General features: G+C 38.5%; 1 protein-coding gene across 3 annotated transcripts in view; it reads left to right on the forward strand.

Annotated features, from left to right (window-relative positions):
- The window catches only part of psd (pleckstrin and Sec7 domain containing), a 320,624-nt gene that overhangs the window by 251,425 nt on the left and 43,414 nt on the right, over positions 1-25,785 (forward strand). For all 3 annotated transcript variants that reach the window (XM_031906335.1, XM_031906337.1, XM_031906336.1), the window contains one exon: positions 17,668-17,711. In XM_031906335.1, coding sequence (XP_031762195.1) covers positions 17,668-17,711 — 44 coding nt within the window. The remainder of the gene's footprint in view (positions 1-17,667; positions 17,712-25,785) is intronic.

Consider the following 25,785-nt stretch of genomic DNA (forward strand, 5'->3'; position numbering starts at 1 on the left):
GGCACTTTTTAAATACATACTATTCATTATAATTAATCTATGTTATTGATCTTCCCTGTGATCAGAAATTATTAAGCTTAGAATACATGGGATAAACCAAATAAACCTGTCACTTTCATACATAACAGTACATGGTAATATACCTGACTTTAACTCCAGGAAGGCCAAGATCTTTTTGATTTCTATATAAACAATGGCATAAACCTGTAGTATGCCAGCATATGACTGGTACAAATCTGTTTTCATATCAAAACAACTGGCTTTAATTGTAATTGAAAGCTGATATTATTAGCACATCACCTAGAGCTCCCGAGTGGCAATGTGACTACGGTCGTTCACATCCTGCTGGTATTTTTGGATACTGTACCCACAAATTCCTTTACATGTGACTTATGCCAGTAAATGTTATTTATAAAGAGCTCTTTTGCTTGCTCGATGGGAATCTATAACTGACTGGAGTTCCAGTAATCTCACGCTTCCTTTCTTAATAATACAGACATAGATTTTAATTGTATTTCAGTGCTGTATCCCTGGGGTACTGCATGATTACTCATTAGATTGAACCAATTGCAATATAACGCTAAATCTAAAAAACAGTTTTACAAGAAGAACAGCTGTGATAATTCAGATCTAATGACAATATGGATTGATATTCAGAAATTACATTTGCAGATCATTACCATTGTGATAAGTAGATTTATTGCTTGACATAGAGGTAAATGCCAGTCCACTTTAGCCCCTGGTCACAAGGTACATCATGTAAGGGTTTTTCAAAAGTGTACAAGGAATTTGTATACATTTTACCAAATTTCACCTCCCAAATTTATCTTTCTTGCTTTTTCTGAAATAAATTTCACATATTAGCTTTCATTATTATGATATATATTATCCACTATCCATGACATAGATTGCTCTCATTGTTGTGATAAAAATAATATTTACTGTATATATATATATATAAGTTTGATTCATTCATCATTGATATGCATATTGGTAATTATTATGGATAAGAGCAGTCAAGGTCACTTAACAGACAATAGGTGCTCTCAGAGCCTGTCGGGCCACATACCCCTATAACTAAGTACAAAGTAGTGACTGTTTGGATGATGTTTGGGACATTCAGAGCTGCAGCTGCAGATCAACCCTAGGTGCCCAAAATATTTTGTTTTACTCATTAACACTGCATACTAATTTAGGTATTCCTAAGTTTATTATTCTTATTTTTGCTACATTAATAAATATTACTGTGTTAAATTATACACAATAGCAACTTCTGTTCTCACTTTACTGTCCCTTTAATACACTTGTTTGGAAATCCCAGCACTAAATCAACCAGGATGTATTGTTCAATCATATAGGTCTCACTGTTTCTGCTTTACACCTTTATTTTCCTTCTTTGGAGCTTGTTTTGCAACTTTATATGAACCAATGTTCATATAAAGCTCCAAAGAAGGAAAATAAAGGTTCCAAAGAAAGTGGTGTCCAGTTATATTTCTGTTGCAGGTCACTGAGACCCAGTACTGAATAGCTCTGAGTAATCTGCAATTAATTAGCAAACTCACTTTAGACAGTTTTATTGGATTTCTGTATACAGACACTCTTATATGCGGAACCAAACAATAATATTGTATTGTTATTATATATATTTTTAAATCCATGAGTCAGATAATAGTCATTTTAAAGCATCAGCTCTTAAAATGCAAATTATATAAGTACTAAAAAACTATTATAACAAAGCATTAAAATAGATGCCTGACTTGCCACTATGGACCTTTTTCATTTTAACTGAACAGTTGTTTGTTTTGAGCCTCATCTAATCCTTCAACATCAGTCTAAAGAATGTCATGGAAATGCTCATCCCTTTCCTACCCCCTCCTGTGTGGCATACAGAATCGCATTGTATTTTTACAAGTACAGTCTTTTCTATAGACAGGAGAAAGCAGCCCTTGCTATGATCTTTTGTTAATAAACAATATAGACACAGTGCCAGTGGGAGGAACCTGGAAAATGTTTAGGTATACCAAAGTTTATTGCTGTCCTCTCTTCTCCTCAGTATAATAACATCCCCAGCTGCATTAGAAAATCATTTTGTAATACTTTTTCATTATTTTTAAATATTATTATTTGTTTGTTATTTTTCTTTTCTTTTTTTTCTTTATTCCAAACATTTTGAGGCAGATTAATATTCGTTTTTGTGTAATCTTACTGGTTTTTTTCAACCTTGGCTTAACTCACATTTGTTTTAAAAAAAAAGCACAAATGTTTCCTTATTTATTAATTATCCTTATTTATTAAAAAAAAATCCAAAAAAAGGTAAAACACAATCACAGAAATGCATAAAAAAGTGCAAATATCTTGCATTGTAAAATTTAAATAACTTTAATAGTGTTACGGACTGTAGTGAAATGGAGCCCATTGTAGGAGGGCACTGTTCACCAACGCCCTTTTGGGGCCCCACAGGGATCCTACACATGGCCAATGTATTCTAGTGAATGCAGTACAAAAAGAATCAGGCAAAAAGTCAGTGGCAGGCAGCGGACATTCGTGAGTCAATATTCAGGCAAAAACCAGCTTTGGCAATTAAAACAAGCAGAAACCAGAATTTGGCGCCAAGTGTGCATGCATGCGTCTAAGGCCAGTGCATGCTGGATGGCGCTGAGGACAGACGCGCGCAGGAATGTGCTTCACCAGAGGAGACCGGGGTCTACTTACAAATAGCTTGATTAGCTCCCCCCAAAAAATTAAAAAAATCGAATATACTTCCAAGTGAAAGGACTGCAAAAAAAACAAAAAAAAAAAGCTCCCATTGACTTCTATATGACCGTACAAGCTTTCAAACACATTTGTGTTATAAGCAGTTTTGACACATAGCGGGACATTTACTAATACTTGGATTTTTTTTTTTCCGATTCGGAAAAATTCAATAAAAGTCGCAACTTTTTTGAGATTTACTGTGGAGCTAAAAAGTAGAGGTTTCAGTTCAACAATTTGAAAAGCTGCAGTTTTTCGACTTTTCTGTGACTTTTCCCCACACTGAAATTTTCAGTTCAGACTTATAAGTAAGCCCCAAATATGCCCCATAATAAAAAGCATAACATATGTATTTTTTTTAGATATAAAATTGTGATTATTAGCTCAAACAAAATGAATGGCGGAAAAAAAATTGACCGTTATGCTTATTACCCTTTCCCGTTTCTATGACAAGTACAGGTATGGGATCCCTTATCTGGAAACCCGTTATCCAGAAAGCTCCACATTATGAAAAACCCGTCTCCCATAGACTCCATTTTATCAAATAATTCAGAATTTTAAAACTGATTTCCTTTTCTCTGTAATAATAAAACAGTACCTTGTAATTGATCCCAACTAAGATATAAATAATCCTTATTGGATGCAAAACAATCTTATTGGGTTTAATTAATGTTTTATTGATTTATTAGTAGACTTAAGGTATGGAGATCCAAATTATGGAAAGACCCCTTATCCCGAATACCCTTGGTCCCAAGCATTCTGGATAACAGGTCCTATAAAATAAAATAATAATAACAATAAAACCCCTCTCTAAAAAGTCCATTGAAACACTGCTTCAGCTAAAAACTGTGCCTCTCTTAATAAATACTTCTCAAAATATTCTATGTTCTGCATAAGATTTACTATTTTTTATCTTGCAACGGCACTTTTCTTTCTCCTACCTTTTTCTCAACCCATAGTCCCAGATTCCCACTGAAAAGTCCCTCATTTCCCTTTGATCTCCTGCACCAAAAAAGATACAAATTTATTTTACAAGTAGCTTTTGGCAGCGAGCCCAGAAAGTTAACAAGCGTCGCCTGCACTAAGAAACATTGTTTCTCGCATTTAATTAAAAAGTAGCTTTTTGCAGAGAGCCCAGAAATCTTAAGGAGCGTCACCTGCACTTAGAAACATTGTTTCTCACGTTTAATTAATTAAGTGGCTTTTGGCAGAGAGCCCAGTAAGTCACAAGCTACACCTGCACTGAGATACAATTGGAACTAATAAGTTAAACAGTTGTCTTGTGGGAACTGGGACTTGCAGCTTAAAGGGCAATTTAATCTTTTTTAACAAAACTGTAATAACAGATGAAACACCCAAAACCCCCAGAAATGTGTTCAAACTTTAAATAACCTGCTAAATTTAGCCAAATGGGACTGGTATTTAGGGGGTGTGGTTGCAAAAATGGACATGGTAAAAAAAAAATTTGCTGTGCTGCATGCAGCTTTTCTTTTTGTCCCTCTTTCCATATAGAAAATGTTGGGAGGTATGGTTTATCCATCCTATTCTAAATCTTTAAAGTTTCCTGAAAATCCATCTCTTTAGAAATGTCTAAAGTTGACCATACGCAGGCAGATTTCAGCTTATCTTCCCCTGTATGGGCACCCCGACATGCCTACAATTGGCCAGGAAATTGGGATCACCATACCTTATATCTGCTAAAAAACATTTAAAAATTAAATAAACCCAATAAGATTTCGGCTCTTCTAGTGCAGAGATCGCTTTCTGCCTAGCGATGGGGGGTTGTTGTTGGCACCAGTTGGGCTGTTCACGCAAACTAGGGCCCCTGCTGATGCCATACCTGTTAGTGATGTGTGGGCCGGGCCAGTACCCATGGGACCTGCGTTTGGGCCGAACTCAGCATATAACTTGCGGGTCACGGGCAGATTTGGGTTGAGCTCTACCGCTCCCCTTCCCACCTGTGCGCGTAGTGTTTTTTTAGTAATATATTATTGTGCCAGTTTGCATAAACCAGGATTGCGGTTTGGCATTACATGTTTTTCTTTTTCCACATTTTGGTTGGTTGGTTGTTTTCCAAAAATATTTAAGAAATAGGAAAAATAATTGTAACTTTAGATAATCTTGTACATCTTTATGGGCCCCGCCAACCCAGACCCCACTCCCCATGGACACTGCAGATACTTCCCTGCTCGTTCACAGCTGCAAGTTAAAGAGGAGGTAAAAGGTAGGCGCCAATGAGAGGACGGGGGGGGGGGCAGAAGCCAGGAGAGAGGCACTTGAGGTCGTAAGGGGAGTCCTTAAAGCTGCAGCACCTATGGCCCCAAACACCCCTGTCCAATACTGCCCTCAATTTAGAATCCTATTACTTGTTTTCTTCTGTATTATAATGTTAATATTTTACCCATATGCATTCATGCCATACCAATTATGCACATCCATGCCCCTCATGTCCCAAAACTCCTGTCCCTTTTCAGTTCTGAAACTGACCCACCAAAACAGTTATGAGTTTTACAAACACGGCAGATTTTGTTTGCATTGACATAAGTGCATTCTAATGACCATCAGACAGGCCCAGGCTGGCATTTCAATATACAGAGGCCCAAACAGCCCCCACCAGCCCAATCAGTGACTGTCTATGGCATCTTATAGCAGCCCTCTGGCATTTGCCATTAACCACAGATTGCCAGTCCAAGCGACCAATCAAGAATTATATGGTGTCATAAATTAAGACAATAACCTTTGAAAAACTAAAGTGATTGTGTCCTTTTAAATATTAACATTTATTTTATGCATTCTCTTTAGGAGTACAACTATATATTTATAACTAAGATAGTAAGATAGAAGGCTTATTTAATAAACTTTGCCTAGGAAATCCCCCGCTGACTTCTCCATGAACTCACAAGCTTTTACATTTGATTTGTTTAGATTTTTTTTTTGCGCTTATTATATCGAACATTTGCGTTTTGAAAACCATAATTAGAACTTTGGGAGTTTTTGCAGCAAAAAATTGAATGTTGATAAATCACCCCCCCCTTAGAGCTGAGCATATTGTATTATTTACTGTGTGCACTAATGAGTTCTCCACACCAAATATACAGTATGTATATATATCCTAGAACTATTTCCAAGTCTTGGGAGCCCCAGTGCTCTTGTGGAGCTGAATCTTCATATGTGTGTACTCATATATGAGCGATAAATTAACAACATAAACAATGTAGGCTGCTAGCTTCCACAATTACTACATCAAATAGAAAAACACATACATTCATATGTTAATTAAGTGCATGCCCTCAAGGGAGTCCTACGTGGCTTTCTGATTTATGGTATTAATAGATTTAATTTTTACAAGAAACAATAGCAAGATGCAATGTAATTTTACAGATGGCAAAGGTCGATACAGTTGATGAAACTGTAGACCTGTTCATTTTACATACAAAGTTTGGGTATTTTTAGGCATATACAGTATATGCAGCATTATAAATAATAATAAACAACTATAAACTAGAAAAAAATCTTGAAGGGTTCATCATAAAATTAATATCCAGATGATGTAGACTGCTGATACATTGGCTCAAATGTGCATTTTTGGGCTAAAATGTACCCACAGTATGTATGCACAGTAACAGATATTCCTCATTGTTGATTAACTTTGGCACACTTGTTCTTATATAAATATCATGGTTTATTTTTCAGTTTAGCCATCATTTTTTGAGAGACATATCCTCACTTTGCAAGGAAAAAATGACGCTGATAGATGTTGCGTATTTACCAAGCATTTGCAAAACCTGTTTCGCGCCTTAGAGCAGGTGCACACCATTATTCTCCTGTGGTTTCTTTCCTTATATTACTGGACATTTACCTGGCAAAATCTTGTTTTGCCTTATTGCTGTCAAGAAATTACTTATGGAATTTAAATTTTTAATGTGAGCATTTTCAGCTCTATGAAAAGCTAAATTCCATTCCACGTAAGTGGAGGAATGGAGCCCCTATGAAGTTATTGGTACTTTCTGTTCTGTTCTGAAAGGGCTATAATTCATAGTATGGCTTTAGGATAAATATTCCTGGTTTTGTATTTCTTAAAGGAACAGTAACATCAAAAAAATGAAGGTGTTTTAAAGTAATTAAAAAATAATGTACTGTTGCCTTGCACTGGTGTGTTTGCTACAGAAATGCTACTATAATTTGTATAAATGCCCTGTTGTGTAGCCATGGGGGCAGCCATTCAAGCTGGAATGAAGGAGAATCTGCTAAGTAACTTGTGCCTTTTCTCCTTTAAGTGGTTGTAGCTTTGTATATATTAACTATAGTAGTGTCTCTGGCGCAAATACCCCAGTTGTACCAATGCAGGGCAACAGTAAATTATATTATAATTACTTTTATACACTTACTTTTTTGGTGTTACTTTTCCTTTAATGTACTGCATTGTGTGATGATGTCCTTTTTTTAACACATTTCTCTTAAAAGGTTATATAATGTTCAAGGACAGTTATTGTGTATCCAAATACATAACATTATAGGTATTCAGATACTGAGATTTTCCCAATTACTGTCACTGAGCCTTTACAGTACCTTCATAGAGAGTTACATTTCCTAACTAACCCCTTTAGATATTGGTGGCCAAATAACTTAACAAATGTTAAAAATTGTTAAAACTAACAAAATAACACAAATGATGGGTATAATGGTGCAGGTGTATACTTTCCTTCTTTTTGTTGTTAGCCAACGTACATATTAGTAAACTCTGTGCTGATAGTTAGGCTTATATATTATATTCATGATAAAATATACCATGTTTTTGGTCTGCATTAGGGAGCACTATATTTATGTGGGGTGGGAGAGGCACATAGGCATCCCCCCAACTTAAATAGTTTTATTTGCCACAAGTTGCAGAGCACAGCAAAGTCCCAGATACAAGTGCTGGGTATGAGCAATTTTATATACCTTAGTGGTCTGTCACTTGCATCTGGGGTTTTTGTAAATTACCGTATATACTCGAGTATAAGCCGACCCGAGTATAAGCCGAGGTACCTAATTTTACCTAAGAAAACGTGAAAAACTTATTGACTCGAGTATAAGCCGAGTTTGGTCCTTGCGAGGTAAATAATTGGATTTCTAGTGCACAGATAAGCAGAATTCCATTATGCTAGAGGATTACCGGTATCTGTGGACTGGTAAATTAAAAATATAATAACCCTGTTTAACAAGCCACTAGCCAACAGTCTTGAAATATAATAAAAACCTACATTTATTGAGGCATACCTAAAATATAACCCATAAAAACATGTCTGGAGGTAAAGGGGCCCCTTCCTCTATTCAATAACAATTTGTTGCAAATGTCTGCTTTTAATCAGCATTAAAAAAGGCACAACTATAGCCACCAGATAATCTGAGAATCTCAAATTTTAATTACCGTACAAATGCTCCATCCCTCTCACACCTGCCACACTCCCATTGGGCACGAGAATATCCAGAAGTGATGGTCTCCATTAGCGCATACATTGGTATGCAATAAGATAGGTGCATCCAGGTGGTAAAGGCTGCTGATATCTGTGGGAACGGGAAGCGCTGGCAGGGCAGAAGCGTGCAGGAAGGGGGGCGCGTGACGTCACATCCGCCCAGAAGTGCAGAAGAGCGCAGTATTAGGAAGTCTGGCGGCGGCTCTGTTGGCTCTGGCACTTGCAAAGGCTGCTGATATCTGCGGGAATGGGAAGCGCTGGCAGGGCAGAAGCGTGCAGGAAGGGGGGCACGTGACGTCACATCCGCCCAGAAGCGCAGAAGAGCGCAGTATTAGGAAGCCTGGCGGCGGCTCTGTTGGCTCTGGCACTTGCAAAGGCTGCTGATATCTGCGGGAACGGGAAGCGCTGGCAGGGCAGAAGCGTGTAGGAAGGGGGGCGCATGACGTCACATCCGCCTAGAAGCGCAGAAGAGCGCAGTATTAGGAAGCCTAGCGGCGGCTCTGGCACTGGCAGGGGAGGCGGTAAGATCTCTACTTTGGCTCGAGTATAAGCCGAGTTTTAATTTTTCAGCCCTTTTTTGGGGCTGAAAAACTCGGCTTATACTCGAGTATATACGGTAACTTTAATGTATTGATGATTTATGAGATGCAGTACATGCACTTCCATTAGTTCTGGATGGGTGTGTGAATTCTGTATGTACATGTATGAACATGGTGGAGACGCATAGCATCTTTCATTATGAAGAGGAAGACTTCTCTTGTCAAAATGATTGATTAAGGATTAAAAACATATTTGGCCTTGAAATGTATTAGGCTAATTGGATTATTTGATTTTTAGTCACCAAATAGTATGGAGATGGTATGCTGCAAGGCAAAACACACAAATGTTGTATGTACATATAAAATACGAAATATACATTTTCGGATGAATTTTGATCTGCTTGAATGGTAGCATTGGCAGTCTGGTAGCATATTTCACTACAAAGTTGTGATTTATTGCTTAAGATGATACAATATGGGACTTTTCACAGATTGATTTATTGCTTGATATAATACAGAGTCAAAGCCACCACATTTGTGATTTATTTCTGTAAAAAAAATACAAGAGGATAAGGGTTTTGCTCCCTTTACTTCTAAGTTCAATTTTAGCCAGGGTAGTATCTTCATTAAGTTTGTATATTCCCCACTTGTCTGTGTGGGTTTTCTCCTGATATTCCATGTTTCTGGCACTACAAAAACATAAAGGCAGGTTAAATGGGTCCTGATAAAATTGATCATACTGGGGCTCATTCATTAACACTGGGCAGATTTGCCCATGGGCAGTAACCCATAGCAACCAATCAGCGATTGCCTTTTTTCAGCTAGCTGCAAGTAGAACAATGAATGGTTGGTTGCCATAGGTTACTGCCCATGGGCAAATTTGCCCAGTGTTGATAAATGACCCCCTCAGTGTGTAAATATAATAGGGGAATTAGATCAGGCCTAAACTGACAATTTGTTGATTCTGGCAAATGCCAGAAGGGCTTCTGTAAGATGCCTTAGACAGTGACTATTAAGTGGGCTGATGGGGGGCTGTTCGGTCATCTGTGTACTTGAAAATGCAAGAGCCTATTTTAAATTTCAGTCTGGATCTGCTTTAGATTGTAAGCACCACTGGGACAGGCACAGATATGAAGTGCTACAGAAATGTGTGGGAGCTACAAAAATATCTGGATCACTGCTTTGTGAGCTAATCAACATTTACACTTGTTTCACAGCATCAGAATTGCCATTGGTGGTTTTATTCTTCGAGTCATTGGTTTTTGTCCCCTGGCAGTTTGGGGCCCTAGTTTGAGGCACACTTTACACTGGTGGAATCACTCCATTCTACATGCTGAAGTGCTATGGCACAACTATGCTACCCCCAAATGTTTTTGTATGATAGATGAAGTGATAATGCCACATTACATGTTCCAGCATACTTTTGTTGCTTCAGGTTTGAAGTTTAAATTGATAGTAGCAACCACATAATAGTTGAATGACAAACTAGTTAATAAAAGTTAAATAGAAATATCATACCTGCTTCACCTTTTACATTTTAGGTTTGAAATAAGCAAAGCAAAATGTTAAACAATACAAAAACATAATGAGTCTAAATAAAAAAAGAGATAAACAGGCACCAGATCTTACCGTTTGAATTATCATTTCTACTGCTCTCCACCTAATTCTCAAGGAATCATTCAAGGCATAAATAAAATATGTCCTTTATTGATTTGTTGGGTCGATTTAGTAATCATGTTGTACAGCACTGTGTTTTACTGTATATGTATATGGTAATTACTGCAAACATACTGCAATTAGTAGGACAGTTGCCCAGGGAGAGGCTACAATGTTAATGGGAGATGTGTGCGTGTATGGCAACAACAGGGCTACCTCAGGTTACTTACGCTAGTATTAGCAGATAGTGATGGATGCTTTTTAATGCCTGTTATTTAGAGCTTTTACTCATTGGAAAAAAGAGAGATATTGTGTATATGTGCCAGCATTTTCTGCCATTGGATAACTACACCTCATCACCTCCCACAACACCCATTGACTTGGATGGGAATCATGCAGAAGTGCAGGTGTGAATGTTTTTTTTCACTCTGTTAGTAACGGTCAAACATGATAAAAAAAAACATTTTGCCGCAGGAAATTCTTTAAAACAAATGCTAAAAACATAAATGGCACCACCTAAGTTCCGTTGCAATGTCACAATGGTCAGTGGGAATTACACCTTCAGCATTCAAGCAGTTTATCAACTGCATGGAAAAATACAATTCACAACTTATCTTTAGCTGTGAGTAAATTAATAACATACTGTGGGAAAGTCCTGGTCCAGGTTACTTATGATTAGCTGCAATTTTTGTTCTTGCAATCACAACGTTTAAGGGCTCTGGCACACGGGGAGATTAGTCGCCCTTGAGAGTTTCCTCTTAAGGCAACTTCCGTGATTTCACTGAAATCGCACCGCCGCGTATGCCATCCCTCGCCGGTGGGATGGCATTTCGGGGAGATTAGTCGCCAGCAAACAGGGAGATTTGTCGCGGGCGACTAATCTCCCCGTGTGCCAGAGTCCTAACACAACGTTTAAGTTTTTGATTGATATGCCCCCCTGTGCCATTAGTTGAATCACTCCTCACTCAAAATGGTGATAGAAAATATAGTCTCAAAATGCCTGGAGTGGATCATTATCACCCTAATGACATGAGGATATTTGACATCTGTGTACAGATAAGATATATGGGTTATACCTTTCACTTTAAAAGGAAGAGATGAATATCTGTCTCTAGCAGCTGAAAAAAACTAATCACTCTCAGGATCATGTAAAGGTAAAACTCCAGTAAAATAACCCTTATATGTACTGCAGTTACAGGGACTATAACGACAATGCAATTCTTTTCACATCACAGAATCTGCTTACAGCAAAATGCGGTGCCCTTGACTGTAAATAATAAGGTATACATGCTAAGCAAGACTGGGTGCACAATGTGTGTGTGAGAATTGTATGTAATCCTAAAAAGGTATCTCTGCTTTCTAAACTTATCCCTTAGTACCAACCCCCTTATTTCTGGGTTAATTCTGTTGCCAAATATGCAGTAGACTATTTCACTTTAAACAAATACCCCCATTTATAATTACAGATTTAGCAAAACAAATAAATGGCAAGTGCCAAAAGATTCACTTTTGGAGCACATTTTCAAACAAACCAGGTGCAACATGGAGGCAAGGTATACATTTAATCTATTGTCACCTTCTTGTCTAACTAATAGATAATACAGTGTATTCAGCATCCCTATCCTATTTGCAATCCTATGTTGCAGCCATGGGATCTGTGGGGTTTCTATTCCCAAGCCAGTCTACCTATACCAAACCCAACACAATTCACTGTCTCTACAGCTTTGTCAGGGGCGTAATCCATAAAACTAACAAGGGTGTTCCTTAAATACTTTTAATTGCTGTTTACTGTCTGCAATTGTGCCTATAATAATAGGGCACATGTGCAAGTGTAGTTGCAGCCCCAACAATTTCCCTGCAGTAATTATGTCAAAATGCACACCTTGCTTGCTTGCTTTCATATAGTTGCACTAGTGCTGCTTAGTCCTTCCTGCCTTCCATTCTGAATCAAGTGTTGTTGTGCCTATTAACATGGGGAACCCTGGAGCTACTGCCACCTCCTGAGCAGGTGGTATCTCCAGGCTTCCCTTTGCACCCAGCGTCAATAGGAGCAGCACCCTTTGGAGAATTTGACACAGGTCACTTGCACACCACACACCACAAATAACGCCAGATGGAATTTCATTAAATTGTGTCTGATTTGCAACAAAATGCATGCACAGTTGCATTTATTTTGGCAAATAAGTTGCAGTTGGCACAGCTGCACTTAACACATCGCTGGAATTACTAGTACAAACATTGTGGAAGCAAAACATGGCATTTGCACTCGAAATTGCACTTTGCTTCCTGCACTTGCCAATGTACAGTAAATGATACCTAATGACTTTTCCCTCACACTGTCAGTATTAGGCATGTCTGAATGATGTCACCTATCCTCATAGTCCATACCTATTTCCCTGAGCTACCATATTAGAATACTGTGAAATTCTGCTTTGTATAGCAACAAAACCATTCTTGCAACCCTCCAACTGTTTGCTGCTCTGTAAATTCCATCATCCTCCACTGGCAACAAACTGTTTTGAAGAATTTTGGAATGGTTCATCAGCAACTGGAAGACCTCAGATGTGGCATCCCTATTATCATGCGTCAGATCAGAGAAATTGCCTAGCAACGCTATAGATGTGAACCCACAGAGCCTTATCCCTCCCTACTGTTTCATCAAGCAGAGCTATTTTGCTTGAGAGCTATTTTAAAATGCATCAGGTAGAACAAAATCACGTGGCTTTTACAAATAAATATAGATTCTTTTTTGTGCTCAATGAACATGAAGGCAAGATGTCAGGCACATGCTAATAACACGAGAGGAAGATCATCTCTTTGTCTATGTAATTACCTGCATTGTGAGGTGGGCAATAATTGAAAGTGAATGGGAAATGGTAGCCTAACTGAAATGACATTCAAGCTGTCTCTTTCTAGTCTTTCCTTCAGCCCGCTCTGCCAGAAGAATGTCCCATAATCATATTTTGCCAGTCAGTTTGTACAGTACTTCTCTATACATGATTTCTGAGTATATGAATGTGAAATAAATAAAAGTTACACATTTGCTTTCCCTTCATCTGGAAGGGTGGAGTGTTATCTGAAAACCTTTGTTCCAATTTGTTTCAACAAGGAATTAGAACTGTATTACGAGCTAAAACTGATGTGCAGCTGATGTCACTTTCCACATGGCCAGTCGTAGCACTGGTAGGGCATATGGTATTACTCTGTGTGCCAAAGCTCTAGAGCAGTGTTTCATAAACTATAAGATAAACTTCACTTTATAGAATGGAGTATGCAGAGAAGGGATATTTTGTGCAAACAACACGTTATGCCATAATTCTTGACTGTATATTTCCTGGAAAATAACTGTCAGATAGATATTGCATAACAATTTTATGTCATCTTTTGGTGAGGACCCAACCAGAACATAAAGGAGAAGGAGAAGGAAAGTTAATCTCAAGCTGCAAGGCATATCTTCAGTTCTCTCAATAGTGCCCTTAAAGTGATACTGACACCAAAAAATGTATTTTAAAAATATGAACCTACTCCCAAACCTAGCTATAGGTCATACTGACTGCTTTTTCCTAAAAGTCCTGTTTCTCTACATAAATCCTACTGAATATCCTGAACCCGACAGTCTGGCAGCCCGGCTGTAGCTTCTCAATCTGTCAAAAGTACTACGTCATAAACTGGGAGGATTCAGCTTGCCGTTTGCTTCAAAGAGTTCCCCCTCCCTCACTCGCTCCTCGCAGCGCATTGTGAACTAGATAGCAGGCAGGCTTGATCTTTCCATTACCTGCCTGCTTCAAAGGGCTGTGCCCCTCTCTGCTCTTCCCACGAAGAATTAAATAGCAGGCCTGCTTAAGCTTTCCCGTGCCCCCCCCATTACACATAGACAACGGAGCTGAGCTTGTCACACTGGCTGAAAGCAGAAGGGGCGTTGCAGGTTTGTGATTGGGCATATTTATTCACATTTAATTCACATTTAAATTAAAACCCAGAAGAGGGGAAAAACATGGCTGCTCCGTGGGTCTGTAATTCGTGCTACCATAATTATGAAGTGAAAAAACTTTGCAGATTTAGTTTAGAAGGAACTTAAAGCTGATACAAATTGAAACACAAGAGCAGGTGTAAAAAAATTTTTTTAACTGGCTGTCAGTATCACTTTAAGTCTCCCCATATTTCATCTGTTCAGATGATCAGAAGCCAAACAGGAAGAAAAAACGCTGAGCTGTGTAAAGAAAGTTCCCATAATGCCTCACTCCTGCACCAAGACTGGCGTAAATGCGCAGTTTGTAAGACTATAAGGAAGCTTCCTGCCTGGCCCAGATTTGTCAGTGCCAGTGTTTGAGGCTAGCACCAGCAGAGGCAGTGTCCTCCAATGGCTCACCAGAGTAATGCAGGAACTGTTCAATATGCAGGACTAGGTTCAAAGCAGGACAAATCCCAACACATTATGGCAAATGTATGTAACAAAAATACTTGCTGTTTGTACATGGATACTTGTACTTGTAGAAAGTAGTTGTCAGTGATATATTCCCTGATTAGACTAAAGTTCTATGTGATTGGACTAAAGTTCTTCCTTTGGACTGGTGCCAAAAACTGTGCAGCATTTTTAAGGTGAGGTCTTACTAGAGATATATAGAGGTGAAATGATGCTTCACCCATCAAGTCGTAGCTTTATCAGATGCTGAGTAACACTGCCTTGAGTTACTTTCCTTGGTAACCTTCAAATATTTACTTATTTAGTAATAATGTAATCAGTGTTGAGTTTCTGTTCATCTTCTAGCAAAATTCAATTCGATTTGTCTCGCCAGATCTATTGTGTACCATTATGGCACATACTTTTGGGGGCAGATTTACTAATCCACGAATTCGAATCCCGAATGGAAAAAATTCGGATTGGAAACGAAAATTTCTGAAGATCGCAAATATCCCGAAAATGCTTACGAAAATAATCTTATTAGTCACGATAATATCGTATTGGCGATCCGAAAGTCACAAAATTTTCGTACCAAACCATTGTAAACAGCGGTAAAACCTTTCCGATTTTTCCGCGCAAGCATACGGAAAAGTCGCGCAAGCGTACGAAAAAGTCGTGCGGTGTACGAAAAAGTCGTGCGGCGTACGACAAAGTCTTGCGGTGCACAAAAAAGTTGTGCGGACATCCGAAAAATTAGGCGAAAATACACTCGGAGCGTTCGTGCTTTTTTAAATGTGCCCCTTAGTGTCTGAATTTTATATGTATTCTAATATCTTGTTCCTTTGTATGCCCTCCAAAATCCATCCTACCATGGATGTTTCTTTATATATACATTTCACTAACATTTTGGTTTGGTCTTCTCCCTTTATGTGAATTCATTCTCTTGTAAACTGTACTTAATTGACTTGTGATGGACTCTTGTTGAAGCAATATGGTAATATAATCGACAAAACTACAATTTCCTTTTTCTACATGCTTCACATGTTGCCAAGACAAACTGTGTGTGTGTTCCCAAGAATTGTGTTTATTTTTGCCATTTGCATGGAATTGATCAGTCTAAATCAATATACGCCTGTGACAGAAAACCAATATTCTTTGCATTACTGTGACTGCATTGATTTCCTTGACTGAACAAGCTAGTGCATCAGTTATAAGGAGTTTAAAACATAAACAATCCCAACTGTAAACAGACAAAAATTGATTTAGGTCAAAGATTTAAAACAGTTTTAGTTACTTGGTAGGCTGGAACCAATTTAAGCTCCTGGGGACATAGAAATATTTTCTTATATCTGAAGGGTGATTGTGCCATTAAGGAGATCAAGACTGGAAAAGGTGCTAGTGCAGTTAAAACAGTTCCATAAATGAAAGAGGCTGTATTAGACATATAGTGCAAGTGTATGTTTTAAAAACATTTTTTTGAAATCATTAAATGATTTTTTATGGCTGCTAGTTTTTAGCTGTAAAACCTCTATTTAGTCATTTTAGCGAGACACAAATAATATATAATAAAGACCCAACATTCTTGAATTAAGCATCACCTACAGTTGCATGTGTGTACATGAAGAATCTTATCATGCAAGTGGATTGAGCCATACTGTTACTGCTAATTGGGAATTATTCTCTTGAGCTTTATTCTTCTCTTAATCTGCAAGATTATGGCCTTGATTTGATGATGATTTTATCATGATTTGCAAGCATATACATTAAAAAGTTTTAAAGTTATTATTTACATGAAGTTTATTGTATATATGTTGTACATATGTTTGTTTTGTAGCAATTTTGTTGCAATCTTCAACAATCGTCATATTTCTGTATAAGCCTTAAGAATGCTAGGACTTTTAATTTGTTAATTATAAAGAGCATGGCAGTAGAAGTTGGGAAGTTCTGAAACTGAAAAATGTTCACTGGTTTACATATGTTTGTGAAGGTTCTCATTCAACCAACCAGGTCATGTTATATCTGTAGTAATAAGTCAAACCAACTGCACCTGCATTGTTTTTCTTGAAAACGTTTTGCCAGTCAATTCTGAATTGAGAAAGTCAGTCGGATGCAAATCCAGCTGATCTGACTTATTACTACATTGGTTTATAGTTGTTTGCTGTAATTGCAACTACAATCTACTTTGGCTGTGTCATAAAGAGCCTTCTTGGGACCAGAGGACATGATTGAAATGATTATATGTGCTAAATTGTTGGGTAGAAAAATGGTGGAAATAAGAAAGGTCTAAAGCTAATTTACTTACTTTACTTACTTTGGGACCTGGACCGACCAGGAGCTTCTTTGGTTCTCTCCTTGGAATTGAATAGGTAAAATCAAAGTCAAAACACTATAACCATCTTGCAGTAGGGAACTGCTGTGATAGAACACAGTCAGCAAACTGCAAACCATTAAGACCCACATTAATGAATGACTCCAGCAATAAGGCTTTCCTAAATAATTATTAAAAGTTTGGCAGGTTTTAGGTACCAAATTTTTGTTATTTAAGAAAACCTGCTTGTGAGTTCCTTAACTCACGCGGGTTTCCTTTATGATTGCTCAAACCAAAAGTGCCCCTAAGGAAAGAAATGCTGGAGAGCTTAGAATATGAGTGGGACTGGTGCTATAATTGATTATAAGGATAGCCTCCTTCATCTTGTAGTGTTTGATATCATTTAACTCCCGGGCTCTTGCAAGGCCCCAATAGCATGGTACCCATGTTTGCTCTTTCTCTTGACTTGTTCTTGGCCCTGATGTCAACCAGCTTAAATAAAATGAAAATTATCAAGGTCAATAAGTTAAAACCTTGTTTTTCTGTTTTCTTAAGGCTTTATACAGCTCCATAAAGAATGAGAAGTTACAGTGGACAATGTAAGTAAACCCTTTTAAAGTTGTCTCTTGTGAGCTTTGTTTGGTATACAGTATTGGTGCATAACCGTTTTCAACCTTCATGCAGTCATGATGGGTCACATGTGTCCATAGGCCATAAGCAATACATAATGCATTTCATATAAAATCTGTTGTTGACAAAATGGTGTATGCTTTGTTACACACTATTAATGGGCATATTCGGTTACAGGAATAAATCAGGGAATATTTTCCAGGTTACATCTGTAAGTGTTACTGTCAATGCCATGTTGAACACTGGTCTTTTAGTTTTATTTTCTTTCTATACAAAGCTGTTTTCTCAAGCACCGTTATTTTATACTGTTTTTTGCCACTGTCCAGTCTTCAAAAAATCTCCATGTTTTTGTCTTTATCATACCTATGTGTGTTTAAAGATTTTAAGAATTCTTTCTCCTTTTTTACGTGTCAGTCTTCTGATTGCTTGACTGTAGTTACTTTCATAGGGATCTTTAAACTAAGAATTCTTTTTTTCTGGTTCTTTCTTAAGCATGAGTTCATGTTTAATTACTTCAATCGTTTTTCACTTTTATCTGACCCAGTTTTTTGTCAGCAGTTTCTCGGATTGAATTTCTTTCTGCATACATTACAGTGTTTTGCACATATATGTTCCCATTATACTGACATTTTCATATATTTCAGTTTCCCATCACATGTTCTGCATAAAGTTTAAAGACATAAGGTGAAAGAATGCAGCCTTATCCGATTATTTTTGAGGTGTTTAAAAACCAGTAGGTTTGGTTTGTTTTAGAGTTGATGCTCATAGCCTGAATGAACATTTTCTACAAACTATTTCTGAACATGAAGTCACAAGAACTTTTTTCATGCTTTCATGCCTATTTTACGTTGTACCATGGAAAATCAGTTTTCGGCAAATAGGAAGGCATTTGTGCTCATACTGTTATCTGATTCTGTATTCATTAACAGTTTATGTTGAGTATAAGGGTTATGTCAAGGATAAAAGCAGAAAAACATGACTATGGCATGGAACTGCCTTGTGTCTATGAGCAGTGGCATGAATGATATCTTTCTATATTTCTCTGCCATCATTTTTCTACCAGTGGGGAAGACACTGTGTGTAACACAGCACTTATATAAACTGTGACAGCAGCGCAAGTAAATAATGGTGAAACATCAGGTTTTACCATACACAAAATTAAAAAGTTCAATTTTCAAACAAGAACACCAAAACTTGTCTACACACATAGCTAAAAACCATTAGAGGGAGCATTGTCTTAACATAGTTGGCTTCTTCTTTCCACTATGGAGGAATAGCTACAAGCTCTCCTGAGTAATAGATGAATGGGTGAAACTGCAGAAAATTTTGCAAAACCGCAACATTTTGCGGAAATGTAATGGAGTTAATGGGAAGGCAGAATCCCAGTCATTTTCACTCAGCATTAGCATATACATTAACCTACCTTGTTAGAGAAACTCCATTTCCCCTAACTGTTCTTCAAAGTAAAAATGTTCTTAAATAATTTGTTGCAAGGCTCTGATTGGTTGATGTGGAAGGCAAGGGGAGAAAATGGAGTTTGCAAATTAGACAGCACAGTGAAATCTTGAGTGGGGAATTCGCAAAAAAAAGTTCACCACTCATGAAACCATGAATTTCATTGTGAAACCGTCATCCCTGCCCCTGAGTTGTATAGATTATGTGACCTGGGTTGCATCATGCTCACTGTAGGCTCCCTCGGTGAAAGCCTTAAGGGCTGTTTACATAGCAGTATAAGTCAAGTTAAAGTTGTTATTTTCAAAAGGTATTTTGAAGCAAATATAAAGAGAGCTTCTCAAGAACTTCAGATTTTAGGACCACAGTTGCTTGAGCTGAGAGTACTCTGAAACTCTCTCTATATGGTAATAAACCAGAGAATGGATTGCTCAGAGTTTCTGGGCTGAGTGGAACCCGTTAGATAGGAGTTAAAAAACAAACAAACCTTTTCTTTCCAGATGCCATAGTTGATGAACTAGAAAGCTAAATAGTATTTGTGAATGCCTATTTAGCAACCTTACGTACATAACCATTATTGTGTTAATGTTTCTGCCATTTCATTAAAAGAACAGATGGTGAATTTCATTATTGCTAATGTTGATCTAAGGAAATTTCCTTGTGCCATACATTGGGATAGTTCAGTTGGCTTCTGCTAGGATTTGTAAACTTCTATTGGGAGAACAACACATTATTCTGTTTTGTTTTCTATTTCATGTAACTTAGCAACTCATTTTACTGCTTTTTAATTCTTTTTTTGTATACGTCAATATTTGTGATTTTAGAAATTGTTGTTTTTGTAAAATGACTAATTCTATTGGGTAGAAACTATGTTCTCTGTGCACAGGAGTATCTAGCAACTGAACAGCTGCGTCTGAACTTCAGTGCTTATTATCAAAATAAAATGTCACATAGTCGTTGAGGTTGAACAAGGACATGTCCAAACATTTAGATCCCCAACCAGCGGCTCAGGCGCAACATGTTGCTCACCCGCCTCTTGGATTTTGCTCCCAGTGGCCTCAAAGCAGGTGCTTATTTTTGAATTCCTGGCTTGGAGGCATGTTATAGTTGCACAAAAACCAGGTGTACTGACAGACAGAGCCTTCTGTAGGCTGCCAATCAATATACAGTCAACCAAATAGCCAATCATAGCCCTTATTTGACACCGCCAGGAACTTTTTTTTATGTTTGTGTTGCTCCCCAACTTTTTTTACATTTGAATGGGACCCTTGATGTACTATTCTAGTGCTATTCTGAGACAATTTGCAGTTGGTCTTCATTATTTATTATTTGCATTTTTTAAATTATTTCCCTAGTTTTTAGCAGCTATCTGGTTGCTAGGGTCCAATTTAACCTAGCAACCAGGCAGTGATTTGAAAGAGAGACATGGATATGTATAGAGGAGGGCGTAAATAAAAAAAAAAGATAAGTAATACAATAACAATAAAAGTGTGTCCTCACAGAGCAACAGTGATGAAAATAATTCAAAAACTATACAAAATAGAAAATGAAGACCAACTGAAAAATTGCTAAGAATAGGCCATTCTATAACATACTAAAAGTTTACCTCAAGATGAACCACCCCTTTAATTATAGCTGCTCCAGAGGAAGGTTAAGACATCTCCAAAGAAAAAAATTCTTCCAACAGTATTCCTTCCCCTTTGCTATTCAGCATTTGTTAAGGCACCCTTACATTGTAACAAAATTCAGATACAAGTATGGGAGGGATCCTTTATCCAGAAACCCAATATCCAGAAAATTTGGAATTACAGGTAGGCCATCTCCCATAGAGCCCATTTAATCAAATAATTCAAATTTTTAAAGATAATTTCCCTTTTCTCTGTAATAACAAAACAGCACTTTATACCTGATGTCAGCTAAGTTGCATGAATCCATATTGGTGGCAAAACAATTCTATTGAGTTTGATGTTTGAATGATTTTTAGCAGACTTCTTTAACAGAAATATGGTGATCCAATTACTGAAAGATCCCTTATCAGAAAAACCCAGGTCCCAGAACTCAAGGTTCCTGCTCACCTCCTCGTAAAAGGCAATTAAATTAGTCTGACAAGATCTGTTATGTATAAAACCATGCTGGCACAAACTTATAGTAAAGTGATTTGCAATGGATTCAAGTACCCTATCCGTTATTACCCAATTCAAAAGCTTTCCTACCAGTGATGTCAGACTAACAGGCCTATAGTTTTCAGGCTGAGAATGGTATCCCTTTTTAATTAAAGGAACCACATTAGCAATTAGCAAGTCTCTCGGCACCATGGCAGACCTCAGTGAATCCTGAAAAATTTAGTGAAGGGGTTTGTCAATCAAAAAGCTATGCTCGTTTAATACCCTGGGATGAATACCTTTACAAATTCTAGTCTCTTTTGAATTTATCACTAGAACTGGGCATATTAAAAGAGAAGCCTTGATCAGCTGGCTCCTCAGTTGTGTAGACAGATGAAAAAAAAAGAGTTCAGAATTTCTGCTTTTTCCCCATGTTCATTAACCAACTGACCTCCCTGTAATAACTAGGGTCCCATCACCTTCTTGCTTCATTTTTTTTACTATTTACATATTTAAAAAATACTTTTGGGTTCATTTTATTCCTAGCTGCAATACCCTTTTCATCTCTATTTTAGCCTGGCATTTATACTTGTTAAGCAGCATTTCCATATGTGACACATTGCAGAGATGCCCAAAGTCTGCACGTCTAAAATTGAGCGTTTTAGTTACTCCCTTATAGAGCTGTCTCTGCAGCATTATCTCAAAGGAGACCATGTTGTGATCACTATTCCATAAACGCTCACCCACACAGATGTTAGAGATAAGTTCAGTATTATTGGACATCACCAGGTCCAAAAGAGAATGATTCCTAGTAGGTTCTTGAACTGCCTGAAATAAAAAAGTTGTCAAATAGCATATTTACAAACCTTGTAATCATTTAAATTCACAGGCCAGTCACATGTTTCATCCCACCAGGTCTCCGTGATACCAATTAAATCATAATTTTTAGTGCATGCAATAGACTCCAGCTCTCCTAATTTCCCTAACAAGCTCTGTGCATTAAGCTGGCCATACACGTGGCGATCTCACGATGTTTCGTACGACCGTCGGTCGCACGAAACATCGTCAGATCCGCCACACACCATTCAGGGCTGAATCGGCAGGTAAGGAGGTAGAAACAATAGGATTTCTACCTCCTTCTGCCGATTCAGCTCTGAAGGGAGAATTTTGGTCAGGCGCCTTCTATGGCGCCCGATCAAAATTTTCTAACTTGGCCGATCGGCGAGCCGACCGATTTCAGCAGCTTCCTGCGATATCGGTCGGCTCGCTGACATGCCATACACGCACCGATTATCGTACGAAACGAGGTTTCGTACGATAATATCGGTGCGTGTATGGCCACCTTTAGGCAGCATGCAGCGGAGATTACTTCTCCCTCTGATATTTGCATTAGGTAATGGAGAGTTAGATCTAAGTTTAATATTATGCTGTTTTCCATGTAACAGAGGAATTTCCTTAGCTGTTAAACTGTATGCCCCTCTGTATGCCTCCCCCATGACTCCTTGCTAATTCCTGTGCCAGATCTACACTAGCTTCTTAATAATGCTGTAGCTCAACCCCCACCCCCCATGCCTAGTTTAAACACTCCTCCTTAGCCATTCTCTCCCCTAGCAAAGCGGACCTCCTTCCATTTAGGTGCAATCAGGTCACGACTATAGATTGTACTGCAAAGAAAAGTCAACCCAGTGCTTTAGGAACCCAAACCCTTTTTTCCTATACCAAGACACATTTAGCTCCCTGAACTTACTGTTTAAGGTCCTTCACCTACCATTAGTTTTGTCATTAGCAGGCCTGGATTTGTGGAAAGGCCACAAAGGCCCGGGCATAGGGCGGCATGCCGACCTGCCACACCAACATTTTTTCCCATACGGAGCAATGGGGACCTCTCCCCCACTGCTCTGTATGCGAGTGTAAAATTTGCGCATGCACATGTGGGGGGGGTGCGCGGACATGGGGCGGGCTCGGGGCGCCCGGATTACAAATCTGGCTATGGTACCAAGACAGTTGGGTCACGCCCAGCCCCACCCAATAATTTGTCAACCCGATCAACCACATGCTGAACCCTGGCACCAGGAAGATAGCAAATTGTTCGGTTGTAGCGATCTGGACAACAGAATACTCTGTACACTTTCCTAATGATTGCATCCCCTATAACCACAATCTGTTTTAGGTTTATCTCTTCTCTCCCGGCTGTTAGAGAGATCAGCCTCATCTAGAACCGCCAGTCCAGAGTTCACACTCCCATCTTCTTCACACAGTATGCAAATCTGTTGGGATGCACAAACCCCAGAGCAGCCTCCCTTTTCCTTTTTCACACACCATATTTTCTAACTGTCACCCAGCTTACTGCCTCATCATCCTTCGGCTGTTCTCCTATCTCACTATCTGACCCCACTAGCACCAGCTCATCCCCACCACTCATCTCAAGATTGTCAGTCGAGCGCAGTGTTGCAACTTGTTCCTCTAGGGCTTTAACACAAGCCTCTAAAGTGGCAATTCGCTCATATCCACAACCGAGGTAAGCACTTTGGAACTGCCGTTACAAATCTGCAAACATGTGGCAGACCTTCAGTCTTGCATCCACTCATCTCCCAGGTACAGAAAACAGTTAAACAAAACTAGGGGGAAAAGACTTATAATAAATTACAAACTTCGTACCTTGTTTTAAACTACTTAAGTTTTTAAAACTGGGGTTTATAACTCTACTAACAGAGCACCCATTTCAAATGCAGTCACTTAAAGGAGAAGGAAAGGTAAAAACTAAGTAAGCTTTATCAGAAATGTCTACATAGATACAGGAATGCTTCATCTGTCAAAAGAAACACAGGATTTCTTGTCTCTTTTTTTGTAAACATGATTTTCCAGTGTCTGACTTCCCCTCTCAGAAACAGCCTTAATTCCCTGGGCCCAGAGTCTGCGCAGTTCCCTCCTCTCTACCCTCTCCTGCTCTCCCTCCCCTCTCCTGCTCCCCCTCCCACCAGAACTCACTCCCTCCCTTAGGAATGTGTGATCTCAGCTATAATGAATAGAGACTGCAGGAAGGAAAGCGTCTAAAGCTGTTTACTCAGGTTTGTTAATGGTTTCTGCAGAATAATTATATTGTTCTAGGTGGCACTTATGTGGCAAATCTGTTGGCAGTAAAATGCCAAAATTACTTTCCTTCTCCTTTAAAGAGCAGCAACAACCAGAGCAAGTTCCACTGGAGTCCCAGTTCTGTTTATGCTGTCTGTTCAGGTGCAACTAATCAAACCCCACCCACCTCAAACTGAAGAAAATGTAACTACAAAGAAACGCAGCTTCTGACAAACCGCTGTAAGCCTTATAGTTTACCAAACTTTTATAATTTAGCACCAAAAACAGCAAAAACTTAAAAAAAATTAAACCACAAAAGTTAAACAAACTAAAATTAACTTTAATAAAATATAAGTATATAAAGTTTAGGAACCTCTGATCTAATGTAACTGCCAGTGCTATTATGGGGAAACAAATCCTCAGCTTTACAGCTCTTACTGTAAAAATAAGGCATTCTGTGCCCCTTTTGGAAATCCCCCTTCTCCTTGCCTTACTTGATGCTCTCATGCCTTGTGGAAAGATGAAACACTAAACAAGTTACCAGAGAGTTTGTTGTTGCTTGAAAAAAGTACATATGGTTAACTTTTTACTTATATACTGTATTTCCATATGAACCTTCATATAGCCTCTGTCATTTCACCTGACTGTTGGACTTATACTGTATGTATAGTATGCTGAGCACTTGTCCCCTTTGAGTGCATCAGCTGCATTGCTGGACCCTCACCGAAAGCAATCTTGGGCAGATCTATGTCAGTGCAGTTTTTGCACTGTTGTAAATACTACATGTGCAGAGATTCCTTGCCATTTACAGTGCAGCCACAACTGTATTGTACATTCTGGCTAGTCAATCAAAACATGAGAGAGAGAGCGCCTCTGTTACTGTAGGAACAAATGTGCCTTGGCCCCAATGAATAAGTGGTGCTTTATTCTCTTATACCAGTGCTGCCCAACTTTTGTGGTACCGGGGGAGGGAATGTTTCTGGCCTACATGGTGGAGGGCCAATAATGGAAGCCAGTTTTTACCACTTCCCTTTTTTAAACCGTACCCACTTCAAACCACACCCATGTTATCAAAAGAGCTTATTTCATAGGTGGAGCTCATCACTGTCAATTCTACCTTAGGGCTGATTTACTAATCCACAAATTCGAATGGGAAAAATTTGGATTCGAAACGAACATTTTGCGACTTTTTCGTATTTTTTGCGATTTTTCCGTCGCCGTTACGACTTTATCGTAGATTGTCGCAACTTTTTCGTAGCCGTTACGACTTGCGTGAAAAGTCGCAACATTTTCGTAGCCATTACGATTTGCTTGTATATTGTCGCGACTTTTTCGTATTGAGTGCTCGTAAACGGCGGGCAAAACTTTCAGACTTTGCATGATTTTGGAAGCCTCCCATAGGGCTCAGTGGCACTCT

The sequence above is a fragment of the Xenopus tropicalis genome, chromosome 7 (assembly GCF_000004195.4).
Source record: "Xenopus tropicalis strain Nigerian chromosome 7, UCB_Xtro_10.0, whole genome shotgun sequence".
Classification (NCBI taxonomy): domain Eukaryota; kingdom Metazoa; phylum Chordata; class Amphibia; order Anura; family Pipidae; genus Xenopus; species Xenopus tropicalis.